The 27604-nt window shown below is 43.1% G+C and overlaps 1 protein-coding gene across 2 annotated transcripts in view; it reads left to right on the top strand.

Moving 5' to 3' along the window:
• SENP1 (SUMO specific peptidase 1) overlaps window positions 1-27604 on the top strand; it is a 164878-nt gene that overhangs the window by 71288 nt on the left and 65986 nt on the right. For both annotated transcript variants that reach the window (XM_085654535.1, XM_085654534.1), the window contains exons 6-7: window positions 663-819; window positions 10939-11042. In XM_085654535.1, the coding sequence (XP_085510661.1) occupies window positions 663-819; window positions 10939-11042 (261 nt within the window). The remainder of the gene's footprint in view (window positions 1-662; window positions 820-10938; window positions 11043-27604) is intronic.

The raw sequence follows: 27604 nt of genomic DNA, 5'->3' as shown, positions 1-27604 counted from the left end.
AAGACCAGATGGAAATCTAAATCAAATTTAGAGTAAAAAACAAACATTAGTCTTACCTTGCAGCCATATATTCCATATTAACTCTTTCTGCAGGTTACTCTGCTTAAAAGAAGCAACTGCTAAGGAATGCCTGATGTCGGCATGCCATTTTTATGAAAAAAGTAATTGAAAGTGTACAATATCCTCCATTGCTTGTAGGTTTCCTCAGATCCCCAGGTTCACAGTGGTCTCATCTGCTGCATTGGCTATGCTAGGAGGGCACGGGTAGGTGATTCCTGTGGTAGCACTCAATTGCCTCTGACCCCACCACTTACCATCCCCTCTTGTTGTTACGCCTCCCTCCTCCTGAAAGGCTTTGGCACTACAGTCGGAAGCAAAATATGAATGTATTTAGTCTTCTGATAGTTGTTTGTAATGCCATTTTCCAGACTTACTTTACCAAAAAAAAAGTTTCTATGTTTGAGAAAAAAAATAGTTATTTGAAAGCTGTGTAAGATTTTCCCTGGCATCCTTAGGACATAAGTGACAAAAACATACAGAGAGAAAAAAAAATTATACCTGAAGAACTGATTTGGTGTTTTGCTTCTGATTGTTGTTGCAATCTTAATTGTGCATCCCTCATGCTTTTGTACACCTTTGAAATATTATTTTTCTCTCCACAGTGGTGCCCTCACTACTGTTGTTGGAAAATTGAACCACCATGTTTCTGCGTATGAAAAATCCTTTCCCATCAAACAGACGACCAGTTCATCTTGGGGTGGTTCACACCGTCGTAGTCCTATAAAGGCTCATAGGCGATGTATAGGTGCTGCAGAAGAGGTAAATATGATGATTGTGCCTCCTGATTTCTTTATCAAAACGGTTCTACTTCATAGTTGAAGCATTTATTTTAACCTCCCATGAATCTCATAACTGTGCTGTGACTAAATGGCAGTAGATGGCTACTGTAGGTTTTTCAGCAGACCTTTTCCCCACTTAAGTTCCTTGAATACTTTATGGTCCTCCATGCTTTTCCCCAGCACCAGTACATTTATATCCACTGTGTAAGAATCTTCCCTGTTGTCCTCTCGATTCAGTTCTCTCTGATTGTCCTAAAAGAGCATTGCTCTTTAGTGTCGGCAACCAACCATTCATTTAATAGGATTAGTGATATCAGTACTGTAAACAGATTTTGGGCTTCCAAAAAGATAAGTCCATGATCGAAACACTGTTCCCAAAACTTTTACCTTCAATTTGCATTATCTTTGTGTCTCCCTTTTTCCTTTTAGATCTTTTTATCTTTCACTTATTATTCCTTCATCTTTTTCTCTTTATTTATCTTCACCTTCCCTTCTCACATTCTTTGTCTTTCTTCATTTCTATCAGTGCCCCCCTCTCTTCCTTGTCGTCTCCCTGTCTTTATTCATGTATACATCACACTACCTTTCTTCCTTGCTTTAGCTTTCTTACGCTATCTGTATATCCATCTTACTCTATATATCTTCCTCTGTCTTCCAGTTGTCTTCTCAATTCTTTTTTCAGCGCTTTGTCTTTTTTTTCGCTTCCTGATTATCTCTCTTAACGCTTCTCTTTATCTTCAGTGTTCCTTCTACTACTGTTGTCACAATTTTTCACTGTTTCTAGTTCACTCTCTTGCTCGGTCTTTGTATCTTCCTCCCATTCGCTGTCTTCATTTCTTCATCTTCCTCTTAAAATATTTTTTTTTAAGTCAAATTTTCTCTATATCCATGTCTGTTTTCCTCTCTAGCTCTATCTTCATCTCTTTTGTCTTCTATCTCTATCTTCCTCCACCTGTCTAACTCCGTCTGCTTCAGTGTATTTGTCTACTTCTATCTGTTATCTTTATCACTCTATCTCTTATCTTGCTCCCTCTTTCTCCCTCTCTCTATGTTCCACTCTGTGCTGTCCTCAGTCTTCCTCTCTTTATCTTCTTTTCTCTCTGTAATACTTTTTCTCTTCTGTCGCCATTTTCTTCTGTCTTTCCTTCTTTATTGTATCATATAGCTTTAACACTTTGCATTCAGATTCGTAATCTGATTGCATTATTTATATAGGCCTTCATATAGCTTGTGAGGTCGTGAACATGTTACCTCCATCTTACTCGGATTCATATTGTTAGTAAGTCGAAGGGAAGTCCCATGAAAACCCCTCTCCCAAACACGTCCCCACCAATCGGCTTCACTGCACTCTCCTGCAGGGGGATCTCAGCCCTCTTTCAAATGCAGGGCACGTTGCCGCTTGCACCATGAAAGGTGAACAAGCGGATTCCAAAAGCCAGTCTGCCTTTTACCAATGCGCTGGTGTTTAGCCAGGCGCAGTTTTGCGGGAGACAGTGCATTAACTGTAATAGGGCACAGTGTCCCATTTTAAGGTGTGCTGTGGCGCCAATAGGAAGCCCCACATATAAAGAGGGCCCTAAATGCCTTCACTTTATGAAGGCCAGAAGAGAGGAGACCAAGAAGCAAAGTATTCAGCCACCTGTGCATAGGAGACTGCATCTTTTGTTCTGTGGCATTCTTTGCAATGTGTTCAAGTGCAAAGCCAACTACGCAGACTATTACCATTCAGCCAGCTGTCATTTTCTGATAAAAACTTTTTTTAAGATGTATTCTAAATCTAGACAAACCCAAACAAGGTCAATTACTATTACACTGTTGAAGTCGTATGAAGGCAGTAACTGCAGTGATCATATCTGTTTGCATTAGTGATTTATTTTCACAATATCTACAGGTAATTAAAGGACATGCAACATGTACAGAACTTATACAAGCAGCTGGGTGAGCTGGAACTGCATTTGCTGCCCAATTTCTGTATTGGTTAACTTGAGTAGGACCAGTACCTAATTTTTTTTTTTTATGTCCATGAGGTCCCTGAAGAGAGAGAGCGGCTGCTGCCTACCATCATTACCTCTCTTTTAACATATATACTGTAAAGAGAATATTCCCTTTTAACATATATACTGTAAAGAGAATATTCCCTTAGGGATCAATCAGAACATTATGTTATCAAGTTATTTCAGTACTAAGATATGGAGATGAGTTTATGAAGTATCAAAATGACTGTAACGTATTCTTGGTTTTTTGGAACTTTGACCAGGATAAAATATATTGTTACCTGGATTTTTTTACTACCTCTGATTGAAAGATCAACCACCAGAAGAAATGTGTCTTGAATCTACATAATGAATACTCTACAAGGACTATTCACATATTTAAAATAATGAGATTGAAAGTTTCGTAGCAATTGATTTGATACAATGTATTTGCGTTAATTTGTTAATAACTTTGATAAATTGAGTGTCTCGATATACCTAATATATGATTGTCCGGGGGGGGGGGGGGGGGGGGCGTATTTGTTGACATTCCATAGTGGGAGAGAAACCCCACCAGTCACCACTGCCGCTGGGGACTTTAAGTCTCAATTCCCTGCCATTCCCCATCTGTGCTCCTGCCTCCTGGGGGCCATATTTGTTGACATTCCATTGGGGAAGAGAAACACATGATACGAGCTGTCCATGCCAGTAATGGAACCCGCTGTGCCCGACATCATAAAAGGATACTGGCATCACTGATTATAGACGGGGAAAGCTGCAGCGGATGTCACCTCAGCTGCTGGGTACTGCAAGTCTCACAATTCCTTTCCATTCTCCACATGTGCCTGATCAACAGCGTTACTTAAAGCGCATTGTGCTCCAGCAGGCTGCCCCCAGGGCCATGTCTGGGCCCGTCCTACACCAGAAAGAGCTAGGGCAGGACCACCACCCTTGGCTTTACTTCTAAACTTTTGATTGCTGGTCTCTTCCCCTGTTGGGTATGAAAGTGTGGAACTGGTAAATGTCGGCTGTCACAATTGTAGTTTCTCCCACCACCACCCCTTACACTTTGTTTTCTTTTTTTTTGTTGTATTCTTTGTTTTTTCGGCTGATGACTCTAGCACAGATTATTTAATGTGCCTTGTTCCAAGCGGCTGCACACAGACACAAACGTTCAAACTAACATTATTTTTACCCTTTATGGCCTTCCATCTTTAAGCTATCGCTGTGGCCATCGAGTGAGATGATCTCGATAAATCCTGGCCAGCCTATTGACTGTGTATAATTGTATGCTGTTAAACTTGTAAATACCCGCTATAACTAGCTCTATGTGAATCGCATGTGCCTTATTTAATAACATTTGCTTTCAGCTTAGGGGGAACATTGGAGCTTTTGATTACCGTTTAGTTACCCCTGACGCTAGAGCAATATTGTAGCTCTTTTGAGTACCAGTTCACCAATTTTCATGTTCTACGCCTAAATCCAGGGTAGGGGAAGAGAACCATCTCCCACCCATCTTAGACGGGCCAGATCCCTGTACCTTTAGTTAGTAAATTATTTTCCTTTCCCAGAACTAAGATCGTGTGTCGCCCTGAATTGTATCTTCAGAAGCACCCTTCTTTTTGGGTACTATGAATTAATACAAAGTGCTAGGATAAAGGTTATATCACAGGGATTTCTTGTTGTATTGCGTGTTTGCCCTTTCGAGACTGAACAGTATGGAATTTTGCTATTGAATTGTAGTATAAAATATTGCACTGTCATAGGGAGGAATATGGGAAAAAGGAAAAACTCATGAGTGAACCCACAAATATAAAAAATAAGACGTGGAGCAGATCCTTCACCTCACCACTGGGAAAACAGTTCACCCTAAATCACACAGTTGGATTAAAGTTGCCCCTCTATTCAATAAAACTGACACGTCCCATAAATCACAGAGCTCCAAAGATTCTATAGTTTTCATCTCGCAGACAGTAGGTCCCATGGGTTCCCTAGCAACACAAACTTTTTCTCCTGATTGTCTGGCTCAGGATGCTCATTATGAACCCTCAGCATTGCCCTCGAGCCAATCAATCCAGTCTCTTTCAGAACCCTCTACTACATGTCCAAAACAAACCAGTGATAGTTTGCTCCAACCGCTTTGCAGTATTAACTCCAGCGACAGAGTCTACCACTAATTTTCGAGAAAGGACTTTGTCCATTGTGCAGCCAGCCAAGCTTGAGGTGATTCAAGACCAAATAAACTATCTTTGGGAGATTATAACTACCATGAGGGCCGAAATTACAGATTTAAGAACCAAGGTTCACACACACTCTGAACTAGGTAGGGTAGGACCATATCGGGAGTGCCAAGCGGCAGATAGAGGTCCCCCTTTGGAAAACTAGGAACTAGCACATCCCTTAATTAAGCGTGCCTACCAAAAATGAATGTGTGTCCTCATGTAACGTAACTGGTGCTATGTAAAGCGCTCTGATACCAGATTCGGGTCAAGTTTGTGCTATATAAAACGCTGCAAAAAAAACCAACCTACAATGTAGTGCCACCCTGCAAAACGAAAGACTGCCTCCCCAGGCTAGCATGTATCCATAAGCCACCCTCTGGAGCTAGGGAAGCTTCCCTTTTTCCACACCAGACAGTCCACCCATTGCTCTTTTGAAAGCCCTTTCGGGACTCTGATAATCCAAGAAATGAGGAATCCCCTCCAACCCTAGACTAATTCCTTTCAACATCACTCATAAAATGTCTTCTGGTGATGTGCTTTTGGGGAGCCCTAGAGGTCCTATTCATTACAACTCTTATAGAGATCCTTGTTATCCTAGGATGAGGTTTTTTAATATTAACACTTCAAACCCATCTGCTCATATTCCCCCCCCCCCCCCCCCCCCCCCAATGACACAGGAACAATGGGAGAGCAATTTGGGGTCTGATACTTTTTTGCATCTTGGGACATTTAAAATGACAGGGGTCCCTAAGATTTTGCCACACACTAGAGAAAAGGAGGCCTCCCTTATCAATAAATCCATACACTGGATAAGGGATGTCCGTAGATGCTACAGTGTGATCCTATCATATATCTTCGGAGCGTCCAGGTTGCCATCTGCAGATACCTCTTATGATTTTATTAAGTTAACTTGCTCCTACCCATCCTTAGTTAATGGGCTACCAGCTTTGGAAGCCAAACTTGTCCTCCAGTAAATTCCATTATTAAGTTTAAACTCCGACCACCACTGCAGGGAGAGGGAATGGGCATTAAAAATCCTCCTATGTCTTTGATAAATGATTGACTAGAGCCTAAAGTGAATCCCACCCCAAACTGTTTACCTGGTGGTGGTACCAACCTGATGAATGAGTCACATCAAGAGTTGTGTACAGGAGACCCCATGCTCACCATTAATCTTACCATCTTCAATTAAGTTTTGGCTCCTCAAAATGAAGCTTTTGATCTTCCAAAACCCTAACCTAGATTTTGTCATAGATTGGTTTCAACCCAAATTACATTTTCACCGACCTCCTTCTGAAGATCATGAGATTTGTCATCCCCTAATGCCCCCCAAAACCACCTCCAACTACAGGGGACTACCTAACATTAATCTCCTGGATCATCATGGGACAAGGGAACAATCGTGCAGAGGTGGGCTGGGGGACTTTTATAGACAATAGTGCTAGTGTCATGTTCTAGGAAACCTATGAATAGGATCCTTCTTAAAAGCAAAAGTATGAAATATTTTTCATAGCAGCTCGAACGTCTGTGGCCAACAGACCCTTAGAAGGCCTTGCTACATGACTCAGTGTTAACTTGGACTGCTCTGCCAAGCAACTAGCCATTGATTCCCTGGATTTGCTAGGGCTAGAGATTTCCATGTGGCATGTGAAGAAATCGTACTAATTTAACTTGTACAATAGGTGCACCCTAAGGAACCTGGAGTCTCCAACTATAGTGCTATTCAGGGACCAAATTAGAGGCCTACCCATTGACGCAGCTGTTATTGTAGGTGGAGATTTTAATATCTATTTTGAACTCTCGGCCCTTCTGAGAGAAATAATTAGTATGGAAGATAAAATCTAGGGCATTCCCTAACTCTTAGGTCAGCCCAAATGGTTCCCTGCTAAGGCAGCATTACAACTGATCTGTGCCTAAACTTCCAACTGAGAGCTTGCAATGGTCGCCCCTGACCAGACGCCTTTTTTAAAATGCATTCCTATTTGAGTAACCTTTCTTATGTCTTTTTGGATTTGTCCTCCTGGTCCCTTCTTAAAGACATGGAGATTTGTCCCTAGACATGAAAGCCACCATTTTCCCCTGCTTCTCACCACCCAGGGCAACATGGGGCAGACGGTCACACTTACGTGCCAGGCAAACGGTAGCTTGTCTGTCTCCAACAACTGGAGGAATGTGAAATGGAAGTCTATAGCTACCAATGATGCTTCACTATCTATGATCTATACCTATATGAGCTCAATGTTCGGCCATTTGATTGGCCATGGCTCAAAAAACTACTTAATGATGCCTGAGAATCACATTCTCCACCAGTACTGGGTTAAACATTCCAAACCCTATACTGTAATGGACCTGGTGAGCCTTGCTGTGTTACCCCTGCAACCTCCGAAGCTACAGGTAGTGATACTATTCCTACAGAAAGCAGGCAATTCCCGGGCCGTGATAAAATTCCAAGGGCTCTTTTTAGGTCCGAACTAGTTGTGTGTGCCCCATACTTGAACCGTGTAGCCAATACAGTTATGGCTGGTGCCCGTTTCCCTGACTCCTTCAGAGGGGCAGAGATAATACCCATTTATAAAAAAGGTTGCAAGTCCGAACCAGGTAACTGTCACCCCATAAGTCTTATAGATGCCACTCAAAAATGTTTCTGTAAGCAAATACTTGATCGTCTCCTTGATTGGATGAAAGCAACACGCTCTTTGGATTTCCATGCTGGAATCTGTTCCAAGACCAGTATGGTGGTCCAAGGTTTAGATTCTTGCTTCTGAAATGGAAGGGAGTGGATCTTAGTGGGGTTTGCATTTATGTGGCCTTTGTCGACCTAAGATCAGCTTTTGATATGGTTCCAAGAGAAAATCTTTGGTCCACCCTTAGAGAATTGAGCCTGCCACTTCCCCTATTAGATATCATAATTTACCTCAGATGGATAATTTTGCACAAGTGAGATGGGGCAAAATAGCGAGACAATTGAGATGTTTAGTGTGGCCAAGGGCATTGGGCAAGGCTGTGTGCTTGACCCAACTTTATTTCTCCTTTTTATAAACGGGTGTTTGAATTTCCTTTTGAATTGTGCTAGCAACTCACCTTGGGGATGTAAAAACCCCAGCTTTATTATTTGCCGACGACACCCTTTTGGTGTCTAAAACCCCAACCGGGCTAAATACCTTACTAAATAGATGTAGTTTGTTCTGCTCTGAACAGGGGTTAGCCATAAAGGCCACAAAAACAAGTTTATGGCTATTCATCCTCGCAGGCGATTTTAGAGGGACTACATGGCTAGATGATGTAGTTCTTGAGAGAGGAATGGATTTTGATTACCTCTGCATACGCCTGTCAAGCGGTAGTTTATGGGCCAGCCAGAGTTCGAAGAGTGTGCTCATGCTAAGCCACAGGGCAGCAGCTATATTGTAATTTGCAAGCAACACCTCCATATCTCCCTTTCTTGAAATATGGAGATCCCAACGGGGGGCTGCTGCAACTTATGGGGCTGAAACTTGGGGCTATTGTAGTGTTGATCCTCTGGGAGTCACTGAAAACGATTTCCTGAGAGCGGCTTTAAAACTCCATCAAAGCACTCCTTTAATTTCCAAACATGACCTGGAATGCATCCCATTACCTTTCAAGTCGGATTGAAACCAGTCCTTTACTGAATAAGAATCGGGGGTACTCCAGAGCTACTCCACTACAGGAATGCCCTTCGTGACACACTGAAGAAACAAACACTGCGGCGAACACTTCTATGGCTCAAATATGTGAAAGATACATTAGTGACTTGGCCAGAGGTGACCTTTGCACCAATCCTGTCACCATTTCTTCCAGCTCCTCCCGATTGGGAAAAACTTGCTTTTGTGGGAAGCTTAGTCTAAGTTAAGTTTATTTGGGTCATGGCTAATTGGGTGAACTTTTCTTTCCTTGTTGAAAATGTCACTGATTATCTTCAAGAATTTTATCCTGTAACTTGGATGTTGTCGTGTCACATGGGCATTTTACTATTGTGTAATTTTTATGATCGGATTTTAATAATTTATATTGAATGTACATAAACCACTTTTGGGTGAGCCTCACGTATGATAATTTATCTGCTTCTATTGAGTCATTGTTCAATAACCCCGAAACTTTAAATCTTTTTATATCGTATGTATTGCTGTAAAAATTACATTACATACATTATTGTAAAATTTTAATGTGGATTGTTGCTTTTAAGTCTGTGACCAAAATAAAGTGATTTGAATAAACAAATGATTGTCCTGGGTCTACTACTTATAAATCCAGTGGAAGATATAGAAGTTGTTCTGTTGCAATAAAATCATAAGCAATAATAGCCTACATATAATACTGACGAGAATATCCGTATTCTTACCATAATTCAATGTTTAGATTGATCCCTAGGGGAATATTCCTGTTACAGTGTACATAATAGCCCTGGTTCCCACATGATTTGAGGGCAAGCCCAGTTAGACAACTTGTGACCATATAACTGGCACCACCCAACGATGAATATCGATGTTGCAGAAGCGACAGCAAGAATCTCTGGAGGACATCACAGTCTATTAGGTAACTGAAAGGCCAAGGAAAAGTAGGAAAGTCTAGCACTTGAGACTGAAGCAAGGTAAAACAAAACCTGTGCACACTCTGCTCATTCCCAACCTGATCCACACAGCTCTGGGCAATTACTCACAACAGTGTGTTTTGGGAAGCTTAGTCACTTATAGGTTTGTGTAGATCAAAGATGTGATAAAAGGCTGAATGCCAGAAAGGCTCTGGCCATGGCTGGAACTGGAGGGAAACTGAGCGGCATAACCCATAAAAGCTATGTGTTTTCTTGAGTTACTCGGAAAGGGTTGTTCCCGATCAGTATCCAGTAGGTAGTCCTCTGTTACTTCCTTCATCACTGACTGAAACAAAAGAAGGAAAAACACTTGCCAGTCCCACTCCAAGATTAGCTTGTTCACTTTATGTCCAGCAACTGCAGTATTCAGCTTTCCAGAAAGTAATTCTCCCTGTGTATGGAATCCCCTTCCAGGAGGTTGTGAGCCTAAATAGTCCATGGGGCCAGATCCCTGATAGAATCTGGGCCTGATTTTACATTTCTTTTAGCTTCAGAATTCGAGAGGCCAGCTACACAATCATTTCCGCCCATTAAGTACTCTTTCCGAAAAGAGTATGCCACTGTGTCTCATAGTTGTGCCTATCTTGCTAAGTGGAATTTCCATTAATTGGTCATACAATTTTATTGTAAAGGAAAACAAAAAACGGCCTGCAGTGATCTGCTGCATCCCTTTTGAGCTCTCACTACCCCACCTTTTTGAGGATCCCAAACCATTACTCCACTTTATATATTCCGCAGTAGTTCACCTCTCTCACTGTTCTAACTGCTCCTCAGTTCTTTGAAGTGGGTTCTCGGCACTTAAGTGCTATAGAAATAATCTACAGTATATATTCTTTTTATTAGTTAGTAGTGTAAAGTACTATTTTCCACCTGTAGAAGCAGTACACTTATACTTTGCACAAAGTGACATTTGATTTTGTTATTCTTCTATTCAAAATGGTATTTATTTGCTTTTTGAAGTTATTTATATTGCACATCAAAACTCCAGGTGGGAGAACACATCACAGAATATTGCATAGAAATAACATTGAACAAGTGAAAAAATGACAAGAGTTCAAGACTTCACAAAGATATTGATTGGTATGTTTGTAGTGCAAGTTTGGGAAGACCAGATAAATTAACAAGTACAGATTATGAGCGGTCTTTTTGGAAGTGCTGTTTAAGATCTCTTTTGAAAGCGAACATTGATGTAGCCTGTTGTATAAGTTTCTGTATCGCATTCCAGATTGTGGTGCTTTTCGAGAAAAATATTTTTGTTTGTTATGTGAATCAGTGATTTTTGTCTTTCCTGTTGACAGACTGTTCGTGAAGAAGAAAAAGAAATGTATCGGCAGCTGCTAGAGGTTGTCACTGGGAAGTCCTTTTTGACCACAACAACACCATCCTTGTTTCCCTCCCATCTGTAAGTTTACAGCATTTGGTTAGTAGTGTTCTGTGTGAACTAGTATCCTCTGGTTTTCAAACTAAACCAGCCATGTTGCATTTGTTTTGTAATGTAAAATCTGTTTGCTTTAATTCTGAGTTTCACTGTACCTTCTATGTTTGCTCACAAATCCTTAAAGACTTGGAGGGGGGAATACCTTTAAAAGCAATAAGGGCAATAGATGATTTTTATATATTGTAACAAACAGATATTGGATCAGGAGAGCACATCAGGATCGTATGGCGGGCCCAGTTTCTGAGGTTCTTACCCTCCTGTATGTTGCTCTACGATCTTGTTTTTAGAACTTTTTAATGAATATGAATTAATTTTACCTCCAGATGATTTTTAAGTATGGCTAGAAGAGTCTGTTTTATCTGTATTTGACATTCTGCTACTTTTATATGAGTCGAAACGATATGTAACAGGTTTCATAGTATTTTATCTTTTATATTTTCGTTGTGCACTTGTATTGTGCTTTTATGATCTAATATTTTGTTTTGACCGAATAAAGATGATGATGATTAATAAGGGCAATGGACTGTTAGATGAATACAAGTTTGCAGCATGTTATAGAATATATATGGTGCAAATTCTGTTGCTCTCTAACGTTGGGTTTAAAATATTTGTTTGTTCTGGCTTCACGTCATACCTGTCTGCTTAAGCTCCTATAATCAACAAAAACGCCTCCTAGAAGCAGTATTGAGACTTGGGCTTTGCTCCTGAGTTGATAATCTCGTAAATGCATTTGATTCAGCAGTAGTTGTGTTAGTCCACTTCGGGAGTAGTCTCATTGCAGTGCATGGAGGTGCAATGTCTTTGCATTGCAATGGAGGCGAATACTTATCACTTTCAGTGTTGCACCAGCTGCAGCTGAATGATGCTACTAAAAAAATATATGTGCACATCAATAATTTTTTTGCGGTTGACAAGACGTCCCGTGTCTAGCTAACTCCAAAAAGGTATCTCAAGTTGAAAACTGCCCCCAGATTTCTCCTATTTTTGCCCAGATGGACAGTTTTGTATGACATCACTTGGAATACTCTAGGGATATATCCTGTTAGTGCTTTCTCTGGTCTTTTTAGGATGTTTCCACTAGGAAGAACACAATCACTGTTTTAGGAATGACTTACTCTTTAGGTCTCTGAAAGGGCACTCTGTGTGCTCTAGGGAGTGTCAAGTCCTCTAAGATTGCCCCTGAATCTGCAATTAATGATTCTTTGATTAGATTTGTCAAGATGTATTCCACAGTGGATCAGTGCTGGACTCCTTCTGAATCCCTAAACCCTAAGATTCGATCTGTACTAATGGTTTTCTAAATTTTCAGCTTGCATTGTAGCTTCTTCAAGACGTCCTCGGTTTCTCCGATAGGGCAGATTTTGTCTTCATTTTCCAATCTTTGTATATTGCTGCTGTTTTCTGAGAGAACAGCTGTAGTTTTTGGTCCGATTCTCCAAAGTTTGACTTAATCTCTTTTAGTTCTTGTTTAAATTACTGTTATTCTTTTTTTTAACCTCTTGTAGTATGGATTTCAGCATTTGACTACTAGGGTTTGGAAAGCTTATTTCCTCTGTCTTCATATCGTCTTTTTCAATATCTCTATATCAACCAATATCACTCCCGAATCCACTGAATTGAGTGAGCTGCAAGAGCTTGCGTCTGACAAGTATACATCTGAAGAATATTAGTGCCTGTGTTCATACTTTTCTTCTTTGTTTACTTCTTCAGAGTGAGCATCATTATCTCAGTTTGGGGGGAGGGGGTTTCATCCTAACCTCAACTTCTTTTAAAGTCTTCGGAGGTCAGCTCTTGTCTTATCCGGTCCTCCGTTTACTATTTGTGAATCCTTTCTACCAAGAAGAGATCCTGGCTGATGCTCCAGAAGTGGGGTGAAATGTGATTTTTAGTGGGAGGTCAGGCTTAGCTTGGTGCCCTCTTGAATTCCGTTTGCTGTGTTTCAAAACCATTTTGGCTTTCTGAATGCGCTCCTGCACCAGCTGGTCTAGAGATTCATAATTTGTGTCTGCACATTTACTATTATTCCATGCTTGCATTTCAGGAAGCAATGGTAATTCTTCGTCTTTTCACCCCCTCCTTATGTTGCAGACTTCCATCTCTATCTTTAAAGAACTTAGATTTTTACCAGGTTCGATGCTTTGGCTCCAGAGAGAGCTGTCCTTTTTGTATTTCTAAATTTGAGTCTGTGGATTGTTCTGTGGATCAAGCAATTTAACATCCACTGTGTGAGGCAACATTAATAAAAAGTATAAGGCCGGGCGACATTGTCTAAAATTGTGCTTGCATAAAAGTGGAATTAAAAACCTTTTCCAATGATAACAATAAAATTTACAAAAAAAAGAAAATGTGCAAATCAGTTAGACGCGAGAAATCATCACATGGGCAACAACAAGGGAGAACATTAGTGGAATAGATGCCAGCAGGGTGGCCCAGCATACATGGAATGTAATTAAGGCGAAACCTCAACAGAATACATCTGTGCCGAGGGATTGTTACAAACTCCAAATAGGAAGATATCCCATCACCCTGCAGTGGGCCCTCAAGGTATTCTTTATTAGTAGATTTACTATACTGTGCATTCATTTTCGCATCATTAGCAATTGAGCCAAACTGTTTCAACGGTCTTCAGGCAGAGTACTGCTACCAAGTGTACTAGGCAGCTGCCGTCTACAGTTGAAGGTTTGCCTAAATGAGTGCAGGGTGAGATATGCTAGTGCGAGTTTATGGTGAGCCTGAGTGAATGCACTGGGAGGTGTGTCAATTCTGAGTGTTGGATTAGGGTTATTCCTACTTGAGTACAGAGTGAATAGATTACCTATATGAGTGCATGGCAAGGGATGTACCTGTGCGAGTACAGGGTGACATGCATATCTGTGTGAGTGCAGGGTGAATGGGTTTTGGTTGTTACTGTACAGTTAGTGGAGTGCCTATGCAAATGCAGGGTGATGATTGTATGAGTGTAGGGTGAGTAATGTGTATTATGAGTGCAGACTGATCGTGTCTTGTGAATGGAGCATCAGAATTGCACTTTGTGAATGTGCAATAACAGTGTCATTGCATGAATGCAGGGTGAGTGATTTGTTCAGGTGAGTCTACAGTGAGTCATGTGCCTGTACGATTGCAGGGTTAGTGGTTTATATTGTGTGCCTGTAGAAGTGTAGGATGAAAGTTATTACCATTTAAGTGTATGGTGAACACAATGCTTCTAAGAGTTCATCATAGGAGGTGTGCCTGTGTGAGTGCAGGGTGAGGACTGTGCCTTTGTGTGCGCAGGGCAAAAGGTGCACTTGTTTGAGTATATAATGAGTGGTCTGTGAGTGTAAGGGGATAGTTGTCCCTGTCCTATTGCACAATGAACAGTGTGCTTGTATGAAAGCAAGGTAAGAGGTGTCTCTGTGCGAGTGCAGAATGCATCACAAAAGTTAGTCTTAACACACACACACTTTGTGCCAGGTTTCTGATGCACTTTGACTGCTAGTCAGGTTCCCAGGGCCTGTTATCTTCCCTAAACTGTACCATTGTTACAACAATTGACTAACATCCAGCCTACCTGTAAGTCCCTTGTAAGGGGTACCTAAGATACCAAGGGCATGGTAGCCAGTGAAAGGCCTCTGAGGGCTGCGACATGTATTATGCCACCCTCGGAGACCTCTCAACCACATACATGCACCACTGCAGCCTGCGTGTTTTGGTGCAGCTAAAAGTGAAGAGTCGATACGGCACACATCCCTGTGTGCCGTACCTACCAAGCATTGCATGAGGCCTAAGTACATCACCCATACGGCAGGGTGCACTATACCTCATGTGAGTACCTATCTGCATGAGCAGACAGGCCCCTATAATATCCAAGGTCATTCCTAGATATTATAGGTGCACAGTAAAGCCATACCAAGTATATGGTCTAGAAACTGGTCATTAAGAGTTTCCTAGCACCACAATGGCTTAACTGAATCCTGGGATGTTTTGATCAAACCTCTCAGAATAATAAACCTGCACTGATTCCAGTGTACGATTTATTATTTCATGCACTAAGGTGTCCCTTCTAGAGGAGACCCCTGAACAACTGGTGGGTTCCTGACTGGTAAACACCAGCCTGCCACTACAAGACTGGTTTCTGGACCCCTGGGGTGGGAGCCTTCGCTCCCAGGGCCCAGAAACAAAGCCTTTCCTGGGCAGTGATGTTCACACCTCCCCCAGGTCAGAAAGGGCCATCTGTGGCAGGGGAGCTTCAAAAGCCTTGCTGCCTTTGTAGAGCGACTCCCAGTCTCCTGCTGTCAAGAGCAGCCCCCCTTCCTGTCTCACCCCCTATTCGGCTGGAAGATAGGCAGGAAAGATTAGAACAGCCCAGAAGGTGTGCCCAGATCTGCCAACCCCACTCCTCAGGTGGGGGAGGCGAGATGAAGCACACTCTTCAGTGCCCGCCATCTTGCTAATGGCAGGCACCCTCCAATCAGAGTTAAGGTGGGCACACAAAGGGTGTAGTCACTCTAAGGTCAGTAGCCCATTGGCTACTGACCTTGTGACCCCTAAAACGCCCCCTAAATACAGTATTTAGAGGCAGCCGTGAACCCAGAAGGAGATTCCTGCAACCTACGAAGAAAAAGGACAGAAGAAGTTGCACAGCAGAAGAGACTGTAGAGCAGAACTGACTTGGCCCCAGCCGTACTGGCCTGTCTGCAGTTTCCAGAGATCCTTTGGCAAAAGTCGACTTGTCCTGCAGTCAGCGACCTCCAGAACCCCTGGAAGGACAGGTTGCCTTAAACAAAGACCGGATCTCCTGCAAACAGCAGTTCTGTTCAAAAGAAACTCCAAAGAAATAGTCTGAGCCTGCTGAACCTGAAGAAACTCAACACCTGGAACCACCACTGCACCCGTCGCCTACGTTCTGAGTCCAAGTTGCCCACCAGTCCCAGCGAGGTCCTCCATCGCTCCAGAGTCCAAGCCCATCATGGGTTGACCCATCCAGGAATCCCCGACTTCACCTGCAGCCTCTGCACGTAGACACCCCCCTCAACCCAGAGTGGCCTGGTACGGTGAAACCCGACATCAAAAGGCAACCCTGCATCTGGCTGCCCTGGAGAAGAAGTCCTGAGGTGCACCTACGTCCCAGGCCTTCCATCTTACCTTACCTGTTCCTCCTGGAAGACTTCCTGGACCAAGCCTTCTGCCAAAATCCCAAACTGGCAACTTCCATATGATTGTTTTGGGGTCCCAACACCTCCTAAGCACCCTGCACCCAGCCACCCCAGCGCTGGTGTGGACTTGGTGCTGACTTGGGGCCCCCTTTGCCCTGGCTTTAGCCCTTGGCTCCCAAGAATGAGTGGCCTCCTGTGAGCAGCCCACAACCATAGTGCCCCCCAGCCCCATTGGCTAACAGTGGGACCCCAGCACTCTGCCACCCTGGTGCCGCTGGTGGTGCCTCTTGAGTGAAAACCGGAACCTTGGTTCTACCCCATCAAAACTCAAATTCCCAAACAGTTTTACTCGTCTGCAACTTAATACTTCGTTTTTCCCATAGGACTTAATAGTGGGTTTTCGCTAAGAATTATTTTAAGTGTTGAACTGTCTTGTACTGCACAAGAAGTAACCTATTGCTTTCACAACCATTAAGCTGCTTATAAATGTCCGATGTGGTGTAAAATGTTTTAACCAGAACTGTAATTCAAAAGTACTTACCGACCTTTTTTAATGTTACTGTCAATCCAGTTTTCACTGTCTTGTTGAAAGTAACATTGTATGGAGAGTTTAATTTACCTGCTATTAAGTAAATCTTGGTTCTAGAAATAAAATAACAGAATAATAACTTTTTATACAAACAATTGGTCTGGATTCAGTCTTGAGTGTGTGAAATCATTTCTTGCCTGAGTGTGTACAACAAATGCTTAACGCTACCCTCTTGATGCGCCTGAATGCTCAACTACACTACCAAAAAAGAGAGTAAGGTATTCTCTACTTTTAGCCTTTGCTAACCATCTGGGGATCCAGTGGACTTGGTATAGTATATACACAGCCAGCTTCCTACTCCTGCTTTAAAGTTTTCCAAATTGTAATGCCATATTCCCTTGGCGTGTGTCACTTGTGTAGGAAAGTGCCCCATTTTGACATGGCATCTGATGCATTTTTGACAGAATTGTACAGTTGTTCCCCCCCCCAATCAGCAAAACATTTGCACCCCTTGTAATTCCCTAGTAAATGCTACCCAGGGAAAGGAGGCTAAAGACGGTGTCTAAGGGTGCAACATGTATTGTGCCACCTTAAGAGACCCCTCAGCACCCACATGTAAACTGCCATTGCAGACTTTGTGCCATGGCTCAGAGAAAAATGAAGCCACAACATGGCACGCCTCCTGTGTGCCATGCCTGCTAACACTACATGCAGAATAGGTAAGTCACCCTTACAGCCCTAAGGCAGGGTGCACTATGCTACATGTGTGGACATATCTGGATAAGCAGATATGCTCTTGTAGTGTCTAAGTCGATTCTTACATTGCAAGGGAACAGGGAAGCCATTTTGAGTACATGTGCTGGACACTAGTGTTCACATGTTCCCAAGCTACATGATGCTGGGTATCAAACCTCTCGTATTAATAAACCCACACTGATCCCAGTGATAGATTTATTAAAGCAAGCACCCAGAGGGCACTTTAGAGGTGCCCCAAGAGAACCTACCGACTACTAGTGCTCTGGCTGACTGGTGTAGACCAGCTTGCCACCACAGACCGGTTTCTGACCCCTGAAGGTGAGAGCCTGCGCTCTCTAAGAGCAGAAACCGCCTCAAAGCAGGATGGCTAAATGATAAGCATATCAAGGCAGGACGGTTCAGAGGCCTCTGCTGCCTTTGATATGTAACCCAAGGCTTCCACAGACAGGGGAAATGCCATGTGCACATTTGGCAATAGGACAGGAGGGAACATTAGCTAGTTAGGAGACTTAATTTGAGGGGATTGACTCCAAGAAATGTTCCGGACTTCAATTACGACACCCACATATAGATGAATACATGAGGACCTTTGCTTTCGAAAGACCGTGTGTGACCAATTGAACTTTGGCTCTGGGAAGGAGTATGGTTAACCATAAGTTTAGTTTCTGACACTGAACCCTTTCAAAATAATTAATTTGAAAAGAGAATTGACCCCAAAAGTGAAACTGCTTTCCAATGTATAGCAAAGGTGACGATAAAGTGGGTGAACATAAATGTAGGATTCCAATACACTCAGTAAACAGGAGTGTATTGTTAACTGAACCCCAGAAAAGAACATTAGTGCATCTATAGTGATAACCCAGCAGAAAAAGAAAATTAATGCTGATTTTTGAGGAGGCAGTATCGGGACACTTAATATATCCTGTAGCTAAAAAGACAAAGATTACAGTGTATAAAAAATAGGTAGTTCCTTTGACAGAGTCAATGGTGGCTTAGCCACAGTCTGCAGTAGATCCTACACAAACTAATTCTGAGCATCAAGGCATAGAACAGGCTCTGGACGTTGAGGAATAGGTTGATGCTTAAAATAAGTATCGTATGAGTCCCACCGAATAGGATCAGTTGGATACATATCATATTGAAGCCTCACCACGGGACGAGATGTCATATCATTCATTAATTCAATGGGAAGCCTTTCTTATTGTGGTATTTATGCAAATGTGAGTGTATGACGATGATTTCATCAAATACACTTTGTCAAGGGTGAAACAAAACCTAAGCAATACTTTTTCATGGAAAAATCTGTCTTAATACCACCTCAGGATTCCAAAGTCTTGTCAAAAAGAAGGCAGATAAACGGAGAGTGGAATGAAAATGTCAAGCTTCCTGATGGGACCCAAAGTACATCAGTTACTATGCTTTGCCACATACAGTTGTGGTGAATCGGGATGTTTATTAAGCATTTATGCATACACAAAGAGACAGCCCTTCTGACATGAAGAGTAAGAAGTTATATGGAGTAGGGAAAAGAGGAGCAATTGAACCTGCTGTGGACTGGCATATGGCGAGTTCACAGGCACTGTTGAGTTGCTATGATAGACATTAATGAGAAGTGGAAGAGATTTTCTCACATATTTCAGAGCCAAATTGTAAAAAGACACAGGATATCATGCAGGAGGAAAGAATAATGAGGGTGCCGTTCGTTGTGGGAGTCCTGCGTGTTTTGCTCAACCCTGCTGTGTGCTCTTACCTGAGGTCTTGCCCTGGAACTGACGCCACAAATCATTGACTGCTGCTGGCGGGTGGACGCTGTGGACGGGTGGACGCTGTGGACGGGACTGCGAGGGCCAGCAGCCCCGTAACTCGCATCCGCTGCATCCTCTTCCCGCCCCCGCTGCCTGTGGCTATATAACCTCTCACGGCCCCCGCTTCGCGGGAGCCGTTCGTTGTGGGAGTCCTGCGTGTTTTGATCAACCCTGCTGTGTGCTCTTACCTGAGTTCTTGCCCTGGAACTGACACCACAAATCATTGACTGCTGCTGGCGGGTGGACGCTGTGGACGGGACTGCGAGGACCAGCAGCCCTGTAACTCGCATCCGCTGCATCCTCTTCCCGCCCCCGCTGCCTGTGGCTATATAACCTCTCACGGCCCCCGCTTTGCGGGAGCCGTTCGTTGTGGGAGTCCTGCGTGTTTTGCTCAACCCTGCTGTGTGCTCTTACCTGAGTTCTTGCCCTGGAACTGACACCACAAATCATTGACTGCTGCTGGCGGGTGGATGCTGTGGACGGGACTGCGAGGACCAGCAGCCCCGTAACTCGCATCAGCTGCATCCTCTTCCCGCCCCTGCTATTTAATTAACAGACTTATCCGCTGCGCGTTCGCGCGCGGTCGGGCGCCGGGTCAAGGGCGGGGCCGTTTTAGGCCGTTAGCGGCCGTGAGGCCGAGCTGGGCCACCCCCTTTGAGCCTACCGCACTTGAGTGCTTGCAGGCAGGGATATTGCTATATACCTATTGCTTTATACTATTGACAGCAGCACCTAAGGTAACAATTGCACTATAGTTCCCTGAGACTGACATTATTGCACTGTTCATTGTATTATTCACAGTGTTAGTCTAGTTGGTGTCTGCTATAAGCATAGCACGCTTGTTACTGGTAGCCATATTTGCACGTATATTAGTATACTAGTGAAAATATGGGAAAGCACTGTCTTGTACCATCTGTTCCCGCTTCAATGCAAAAAGCGGCTCCTATTCCTCCTTTGCCTAGCTTAACTGCAATAGATCGTATATTACAGAAGACAATTGGGGTGGTAGCTAATGCCATTGAAAGTACAGAACGCCGTCTTTCACTTCCCCCTGGCTCCCTACCCCCCTTCCCGTCTGTAAGTGCATCGGAGTTTAACCCAAATTTACAGGATCCGCTGTTAGTGCCATCTTCTGTTGCTCTCCCAGGGGCGTATAAAGGCCTGATTAATCAAGATACAACTTCTATTAAGGATAGCACATCCCTTGTGTTCTATCTTTTACCTACAAGGCTATCACTAACACCTAATTTTCGCCAAAATGAAGTTACTCCGGATAGTTCTTTTTTGGTTGTAGATCCTATAGCCAATAGGCGTTCGGAGACCCCATTAAGCCCAATTTTGGTTCCTGATTCAAGGCCTAGCTCAAGCCACGGTAGTTCGTGTGTGATCACTAGAGGGCGAAAGGCTAGGCATAGGCCACAGCCCGCTATTAATAAGGAATGCCCTAATTTGAAATCTGCTAAAGGGAATAAAGGTGGCAATAAATCCAAGAAAGTGACTGCTAAACAGAATTTGTTAAAAGAAGTGAACGCTGCTAATGGTAAAGTAATCGATATAGCACCCACTCTAGATAATGGAAGTGGCATATTAGTTGATGTAAGCTTTTGGGAAAGGATGGAGGCTATTGTCAAAAATTTTTGTAATGCCCCAGTAAGCAAGTAGACCATCTAGTGTTAATATTGTTCCGCTGCCTAATGACAATCCAAATATAGAGCATCCTTCAGGTGCCGCCAATGAAATCCTCTCTATCGCCCACATTGAGCAAATTATGAAGTCTCTTATATTGCCAGTGCTTGAGAGGATTAAAGTTTTGACAGAGCGATTAGATCGTTTGGAACAAGGTACCCTTGATAATTTCTTCTCAATTAAATCTTTAATTAAATTACACTCTAAAAGCGATCCTGATACTGCTGTACAGCAACGAACTACTATGGTGGACCTCCCTAAAACAGGCAATTACGTATCTCCAAACCAACAAGATGTATCTGAACCCCGGTGTGGAAGTAATTCTCTAGTCTTGGCCACACAAAATGATATAGGCAGCAAACCAACAACACAACCATCGCCTAAGGGGAACAAGGGAACTTGTGGGCGTCTACCTAAATCTAGCCAAAAAGGTGGTCATATTTGTAAGTCTGTATCAAGGCAGGGGGAAAACTTATCCAGATCATCTTCCAAATCTGCTCTGTTTGATAATGTTGACATCTCCCCTTCACATATCAATTTGCCCCCTGCTTGTATGCCCTATGTAGTTGTCTTGACGGGAGTCCCACGGCTAGCACCGGGCAAACTGGAATCTTTTAGTGAGCTTAAAAATAAAACTACATTCTGGCTTAATAACAACAGACCCCTCTCAAGGCAACTGGATGGTCAAATTCTTTTTCTTAGACGAATTGGTTGGGTGGGGAGTAGGACTAAGGATATTTTAGGGGATTGTATTGTTGTCAATTTTAGGGATGTTCGTGTTGTAAGGTCCATCTGTAATCAGCAGAACGCTTATGATGGTACTGGAATTGGCACATTTGGGTTGGGTTATTTTTATCCTCAGCCCCCATACCAACAACCAAATTTAAGCAATGGGAAAAATTTGGTGGGAAGACTTCCTGAAGATTCTGAGATATATTTATCCGCTGCCCCTTGTAGAGGTATAGCTCGTTGCCATAATAGAGATTCTGACCCAGTGGCTATGCATCTCCCCTTTCTTTGCCTTTTGCCAAAGATAAGACACACTCTCTATGGATATCCCCTATCCCTTCCATTCTATCTCCCCTTAGTGTAACTAGATTAGGGGCTGGTCCTGCCCTAGCACCTCTAAATACCGAGTATAACTGTCAGGGTATTGAGTTGGAGGTTTTAATTAACAAATCCGAATCTGAGATTGGGCCAATTAATAACCGGGACAAATTTGCTGATCTTACGGTTATTAGCTTGACCCCAATAGCCCAATCTGCTGCCCAGATTGCTGCCCCTTCTTTCGAACATTCCTCCTTCATTGCCCTCGGCACTAGAATTAGTGGCTGTGTCGACGAATTTATCTAGTGCAATGACCAAATGCCCCCAGGAGTCAGTAGTGGCCGATCCAATATTGAAGATAGTTAGCTGGAATGTTGCAGGCATCTCCAGGAAGTTAGATCTTCCTGAGTGGAATATTTTATTGGAGCCATTTCAGATTTGTATCTTCCAGGAGACTTGGACCCTAGAAGCTAATCTTAGAGTTGGCTACACAACATTTTTTATACCAGCGGTACCCTCAACCTCTGGGAAGGGTCGCCCTTCGGGTGGACTCCTTATTTGGGTCAGTATCTCATGGGGTTGTATTATCAAACAGAATCAATCTAATTCACCAGATATTCTAAGGATTACTCTTAAAGGTCCCATTAGGGGTAAATCCCTTGACATATTTAATATATATGCAAGGGGAAGTAAAGGTGAGTCCCCATCCCTGGTAGTAGCAATGCTAGAAGTCAACTTAGAAGTTGTTACGTTGCTACACAAGTCTTGGTCGCAGGGGATTTCAATTGTACATTTGAGCCCCTTGCGTCAAATGATATTTTAGATCTTAATGTGGATGATGCTAGGAGGGGTATACCCCTGTTAACACTCCAACCAATAAAAAGATGGACACAAAGGGCCATCCAGCTGAATGGACTAACTATGGAGTTTGGGTTACGAGCAGCAAATGGTCGTACTATTTCAGATGCTTCCGGGGCACATACATATAACCGGGTGAATCATTCGTCGAGGATTGATTATATACTCCTCGACTTTGAACTCCGGCAGTATATGATGGACATGGCCATATTACCTACCGTAGACAGTGCTCATAATCTTCTTTCACTGAGCCTAAAGCACTTATGGCCGAATGTACCTGGCTTAATAGCACCAATTGAAGTAATGTCCACTTCGAAAGTCACTTTGTCTAATTGTGGCAGGCGCCTTAAGTGGTGCAAAGTTGTTTTGGATGAAGGGAAAATCCAGTCTATAGGAGCCTTGTTGGCAGTTTCACAAAATGAGATGGATGTGATCTGTTCAGACCGCTACGATCCCTCAAGGATAACGGCAGTATTTCAGAACACCACCAAGATGGTGGGAAATTGCTTTTTGGTACAAACACGAGGTGGGGTTGGGAGTGGTACTAAGAAGTCTGTGGGGGGGGGGGCAAAGATGGTATACTTCCAAATGCAGGAAAATGAAGACCGCTTTAATTAAAGCAGTAAAGTCAAAGTCACAACCTTTGATACAACAAGCTAGGAAAGAGTATAAGTTGGTGACAACAAATGCTAAAAGGGAGTGGGAGGACCGGTATTGGCAATCTTTAAAGGAGGCCAGTGCAGGGAGGGATTCGGGCCTTTTTTGGAAAACTATTAGAGCTAGGAATAGCCCTGATAGCAATTTTATCACATGTAACATCACCGGCCAGTCATGGGTTGATCATTTTTCCAAATTGTATGCGTCCCACCAGGGTGTTGCTGGTGACTTAGATGTTTCCAGTTTATATATACCCCCATGCGACACTACATTGTGCCCGTTTTCTGTGAAGGAAGTGGAGAATGCGATTAGTCGCATTGTGCCCCAAAAGGCAGCTGGCCCGGACGGTATTCCTGGAGATTTGCTCCGTTTTGACTTGTCCATTGATAATGGTGCTCTCATTCCTGAGTCCTGGAAGGGGGCTGAGGTCGTCCCTATTTTTAAAAAGGGGAGTAGAGACGACCCCTCCAACTATCGTCCAATTAGACTATTAGATTCTTCTCAGAAGGTTATTGGGAAAGTGATACTCGAGAGAATCTTACAATGGGTTGAAGAACACAAGATTCTCTCTGAGTACCAAGCGGGGTTCCGGGCTGGAACTGGGACAATAGAGCAAGCCTTTAGATTGTTAATCTACTGGAAAGTTGTTGTTATAGGCAAAGGCAGCCTCTATCTTGCATTTATAGATTTAAGGACTGCCTTTGACCTTGTACCCCGAGAACGTCTTTGGGGAGTGTTGTCTGATATGGGGATCCCATCAAATATCCTATCAATCTTAGTGAGGCTTCACAAAGGTAACTTTGCACAAGTGAGGTGGGGCACCGAGGGCCAAAAAACGACCAGAATTCCAGTGGAAAGAGGGGTCCGCCAGGGATGTGTTCTCGCTCCCACCCTTTTCTCATTATATGTTAATGGAGTGGTAGAGCATTTGTTGTCAATGCCAGCTGATGCACCTTCCCTGGTGGGCGAGCTAATTCCTACCCTCTTATTCGCTGATGATACACTTTTAATTTCCAAGACCCCGGTGGGCCTCCAAAGCCGCCTAGATAATTTCCAGGCCTTTTGTAGTAAGCGAGGGCTTGTAATAAACACAGATAAGACCAAATACTTGGTAATGAATCCTTCGAAAAAACTTTGGCGTCCCCCAGTACTTAACCATGTATCTCTAGAAAGGGTCACTGTATTTGATTATTTAGGTATACGTTTATTAGATACTAAGCAGTGGTCCTCGCATCTTGCCAAAATGTTAAGTCAAGTCATAAGAGGGTTACGGGGGCGCTCCTTAAGGAACAGAGTTCCTCCCTAATTAGACCAATTGCCCCTGTTATTGACATCTATAAAGCAAAGGGTGAAAGCTCTGCCCTTTATGGGGCCGAGCTGTGGGGTGTCTAATGGGGCCGAGCTGTGGGGTGTCTAATATTGATCAGTTGGTAAAGTCGGAAAATAAATTTGTGAGGGACCTTATGCTACTCCCTTAGAGCACGCCAATGGTACCCTTGCTGCTTGATCTAGGTTGGCATTCTATCAAAGACCTAGCAAAACCTCGGCCATTGCTCCTGTGGGCTCGTCTTTGGCGTGTCCCGGAACTTGCTTCTTATGCTAAGGGCTTATCAGAGGTTATGTCACTTGTAGGCTGGCATAAAATTAAATGGCTAAGGGACGTTAAATTTTTACTTGGTGAACTGGGTTTAACCGAAGCCTGGTCAGGTAGGTCCTCTCCCCCTAAGGCAACACTTAAAACGCTGTATTGGAGGTGGGTTGCATTGAGAGCTAGCTCTGAATCAAATCCTGGCAGGCTAACGGAAGAATTCCTAAAAATTAAGGATGTGGCACTTCGGGAACCTTACCTAGACTTTGTCTGGAAACCCGTCGATAGGGCTTTGTATTTTAAATTTAGGGTGGGGACTCTTCCAGTGTGTGCATTTACTGCCCGCTGGAAACCCCCATTCCAAACATCACCATACTGTCCTATCTGTAAAAACAAAGTAGAAACTGATGCCCATATTCTGTTTGCCTGTCCGGTTTATGTATCTCCACGGAAAAGTTGGCTGAAACCAATTTGTAGATTGTTGGGTACTAGGCATCATAACGAGGCACTTCGTATTCTAATGTCGGATAAACGACCCTAGTTTGTCTGTGGTCTTTCAAAGTTTTTATCATGGACTTGGTCCATCAGAACAAAAAGGCTAGATCAAAATGTTTAATATCTATCTTAAAATTTATGGTTAACTTGTGATTAAATCTGAGCAACCAATTCAATTTTATACTTGATGCAAATATGTTAAATTTTGTTTTTGTACACATGTGTAATGTAATTTTGTGCTGCTTTTAAGATATTTTTATTGTTGAATACAGCATTATTGACTGACTGAGTAATGCTTTGATATAGCCTGATGGATACAAGTCTGCTGCTTCATGGAAAAGTGTGTCTCTGGATTTCAAAGTGTTTTACGGGCTATAACGCCTTTTGAGTATCCCTTTGGAGGTGAGCATTTATTTGGGCAAAAATTTGAGGATGTTCTGGAAAAACTAAAATGAATACTGAAACTTCCTAATCCAGGCAGGTATTCAAGCATCAACACATGTGATATAAGAAAAACCAGACTTGCCGGACAGAAACGGGTCAAAGACAACATTGTGTTTCCATTTCAGCAGACACTACAACCTCTGACAGTGAGAATGTTAATGAAATTGTTGGGAATAATGTCAACAAGCATTGCATTGGTTCTCAATGCACATTTAAATGGACTCTTATACAACAGGGTGTACCTAGTCTGGAGCCTGGGTAGACATAGTGTTGTTTACACCCAGAGCACATCGGTGGTGTAACAAGTAATTTATTAAAGGGCAGACCATTTGCAGATTGTTATCCACAAGTGAACATAGCCACCAACACCTTTCTACTGGGGTGACTGTCAAGGGCACAAGGACAACGGTGGAAGCCAGACTACACATCAATGTGTAGGAGTTAACCGCAGTGAACTAGGGCTCAAGGCATTTTAGGAATGTGTTTCATCACAAAGTAGTGTTGATGTGCACAGTCAATCCAGTCATGTTTTGCAAAGAGCATGGAGGCAATCATTCACTTCAGTAGTCCAAGATGACAATATTAATCTTTGTCTTATAGTTCATCTTTTGGCAGAACAACCGTCCGGAGGGGGAGGGGGGGGGGGGGGCTGGCAAAACTATTGTGCTGGTCTACTGAGCAGAGACCAGTAGGAGATTCACAAATGGGAAATCCATACACAGGCTCTTCATACACAATTCCTAAACTGGGGGAACCCCATCCACATTGCTGTTCTGAACACAAATATGCCAAAACTTCAGAGAGCTGCACCCTCAATCGTTGGTTAATGGTCTGTTGGTCTGTAGATTATTTGGTAGTAGATATTTGCTTACCCTTTTTCCCCAAATACCAGTGCTATCAAGCACCAATTACAAAGTTGCTGATTGCCCAAATATGGGCTCGTCTGTCAAGTTCATAAAGTTGCCACACCAGGCCAACTTGTTGAACAAAGAGGGGCAGCTTTTAAATCTCATATCAAAGGTAACACATTTTGCTGAGAAGGGTATGACCATCTTTACCTAAACTAGACTACCAGGTACAAGAGCATTATATGCTGTTGAGTGCATTTTGTTTCAAAACCATCTTAAAGCATTTGTGCAAGATATCCTTAAATAACTTTGTTTTGCAGAAGCTTAGATGGACTTGCATGTTAATTTGAGTACTTTTGCTGGTAGTTGTTTCCTCCCTATGAAATAGACAACCTGCATTCATTTTTATATATCAAGTCATTAAGGCTTGTTGCCATTGCGGCTCAAGGCACTCACTAACTAGCTACGGACGTTTCGGCTTTGTTGGAACAGGAGTCAGCGGAGAGCGCAGATTCCGCGTCCTTATGCCCCTGAGATACCTTTGGCCATGTGCACTGCTCTACCATACGGGGCAACTGGGCTGCGCTGACTGACTGGGTGGAGAAGGGTCTGTCTACATTAGGGGACCTATATAAGGAGAACACCCTGCTTCCCTTTGATGTATTGCAGGACAGGTAC

The sequence above is a fragment of the Triturus cristatus genome, chromosome 4_1 (genome assembly GCF_964204655.1).
Source record: "Triturus cristatus chromosome 4_1, aTriCri1.1, whole genome shotgun sequence".
In the NCBI taxonomy this organism is placed as follows: Eukaryota; Metazoa; Chordata; class Amphibia; order Caudata; family Salamandridae; genus Triturus; species Triturus cristatus.
This window is presented reverse-complemented; position numbering and strand designations above follow the sequence as displayed.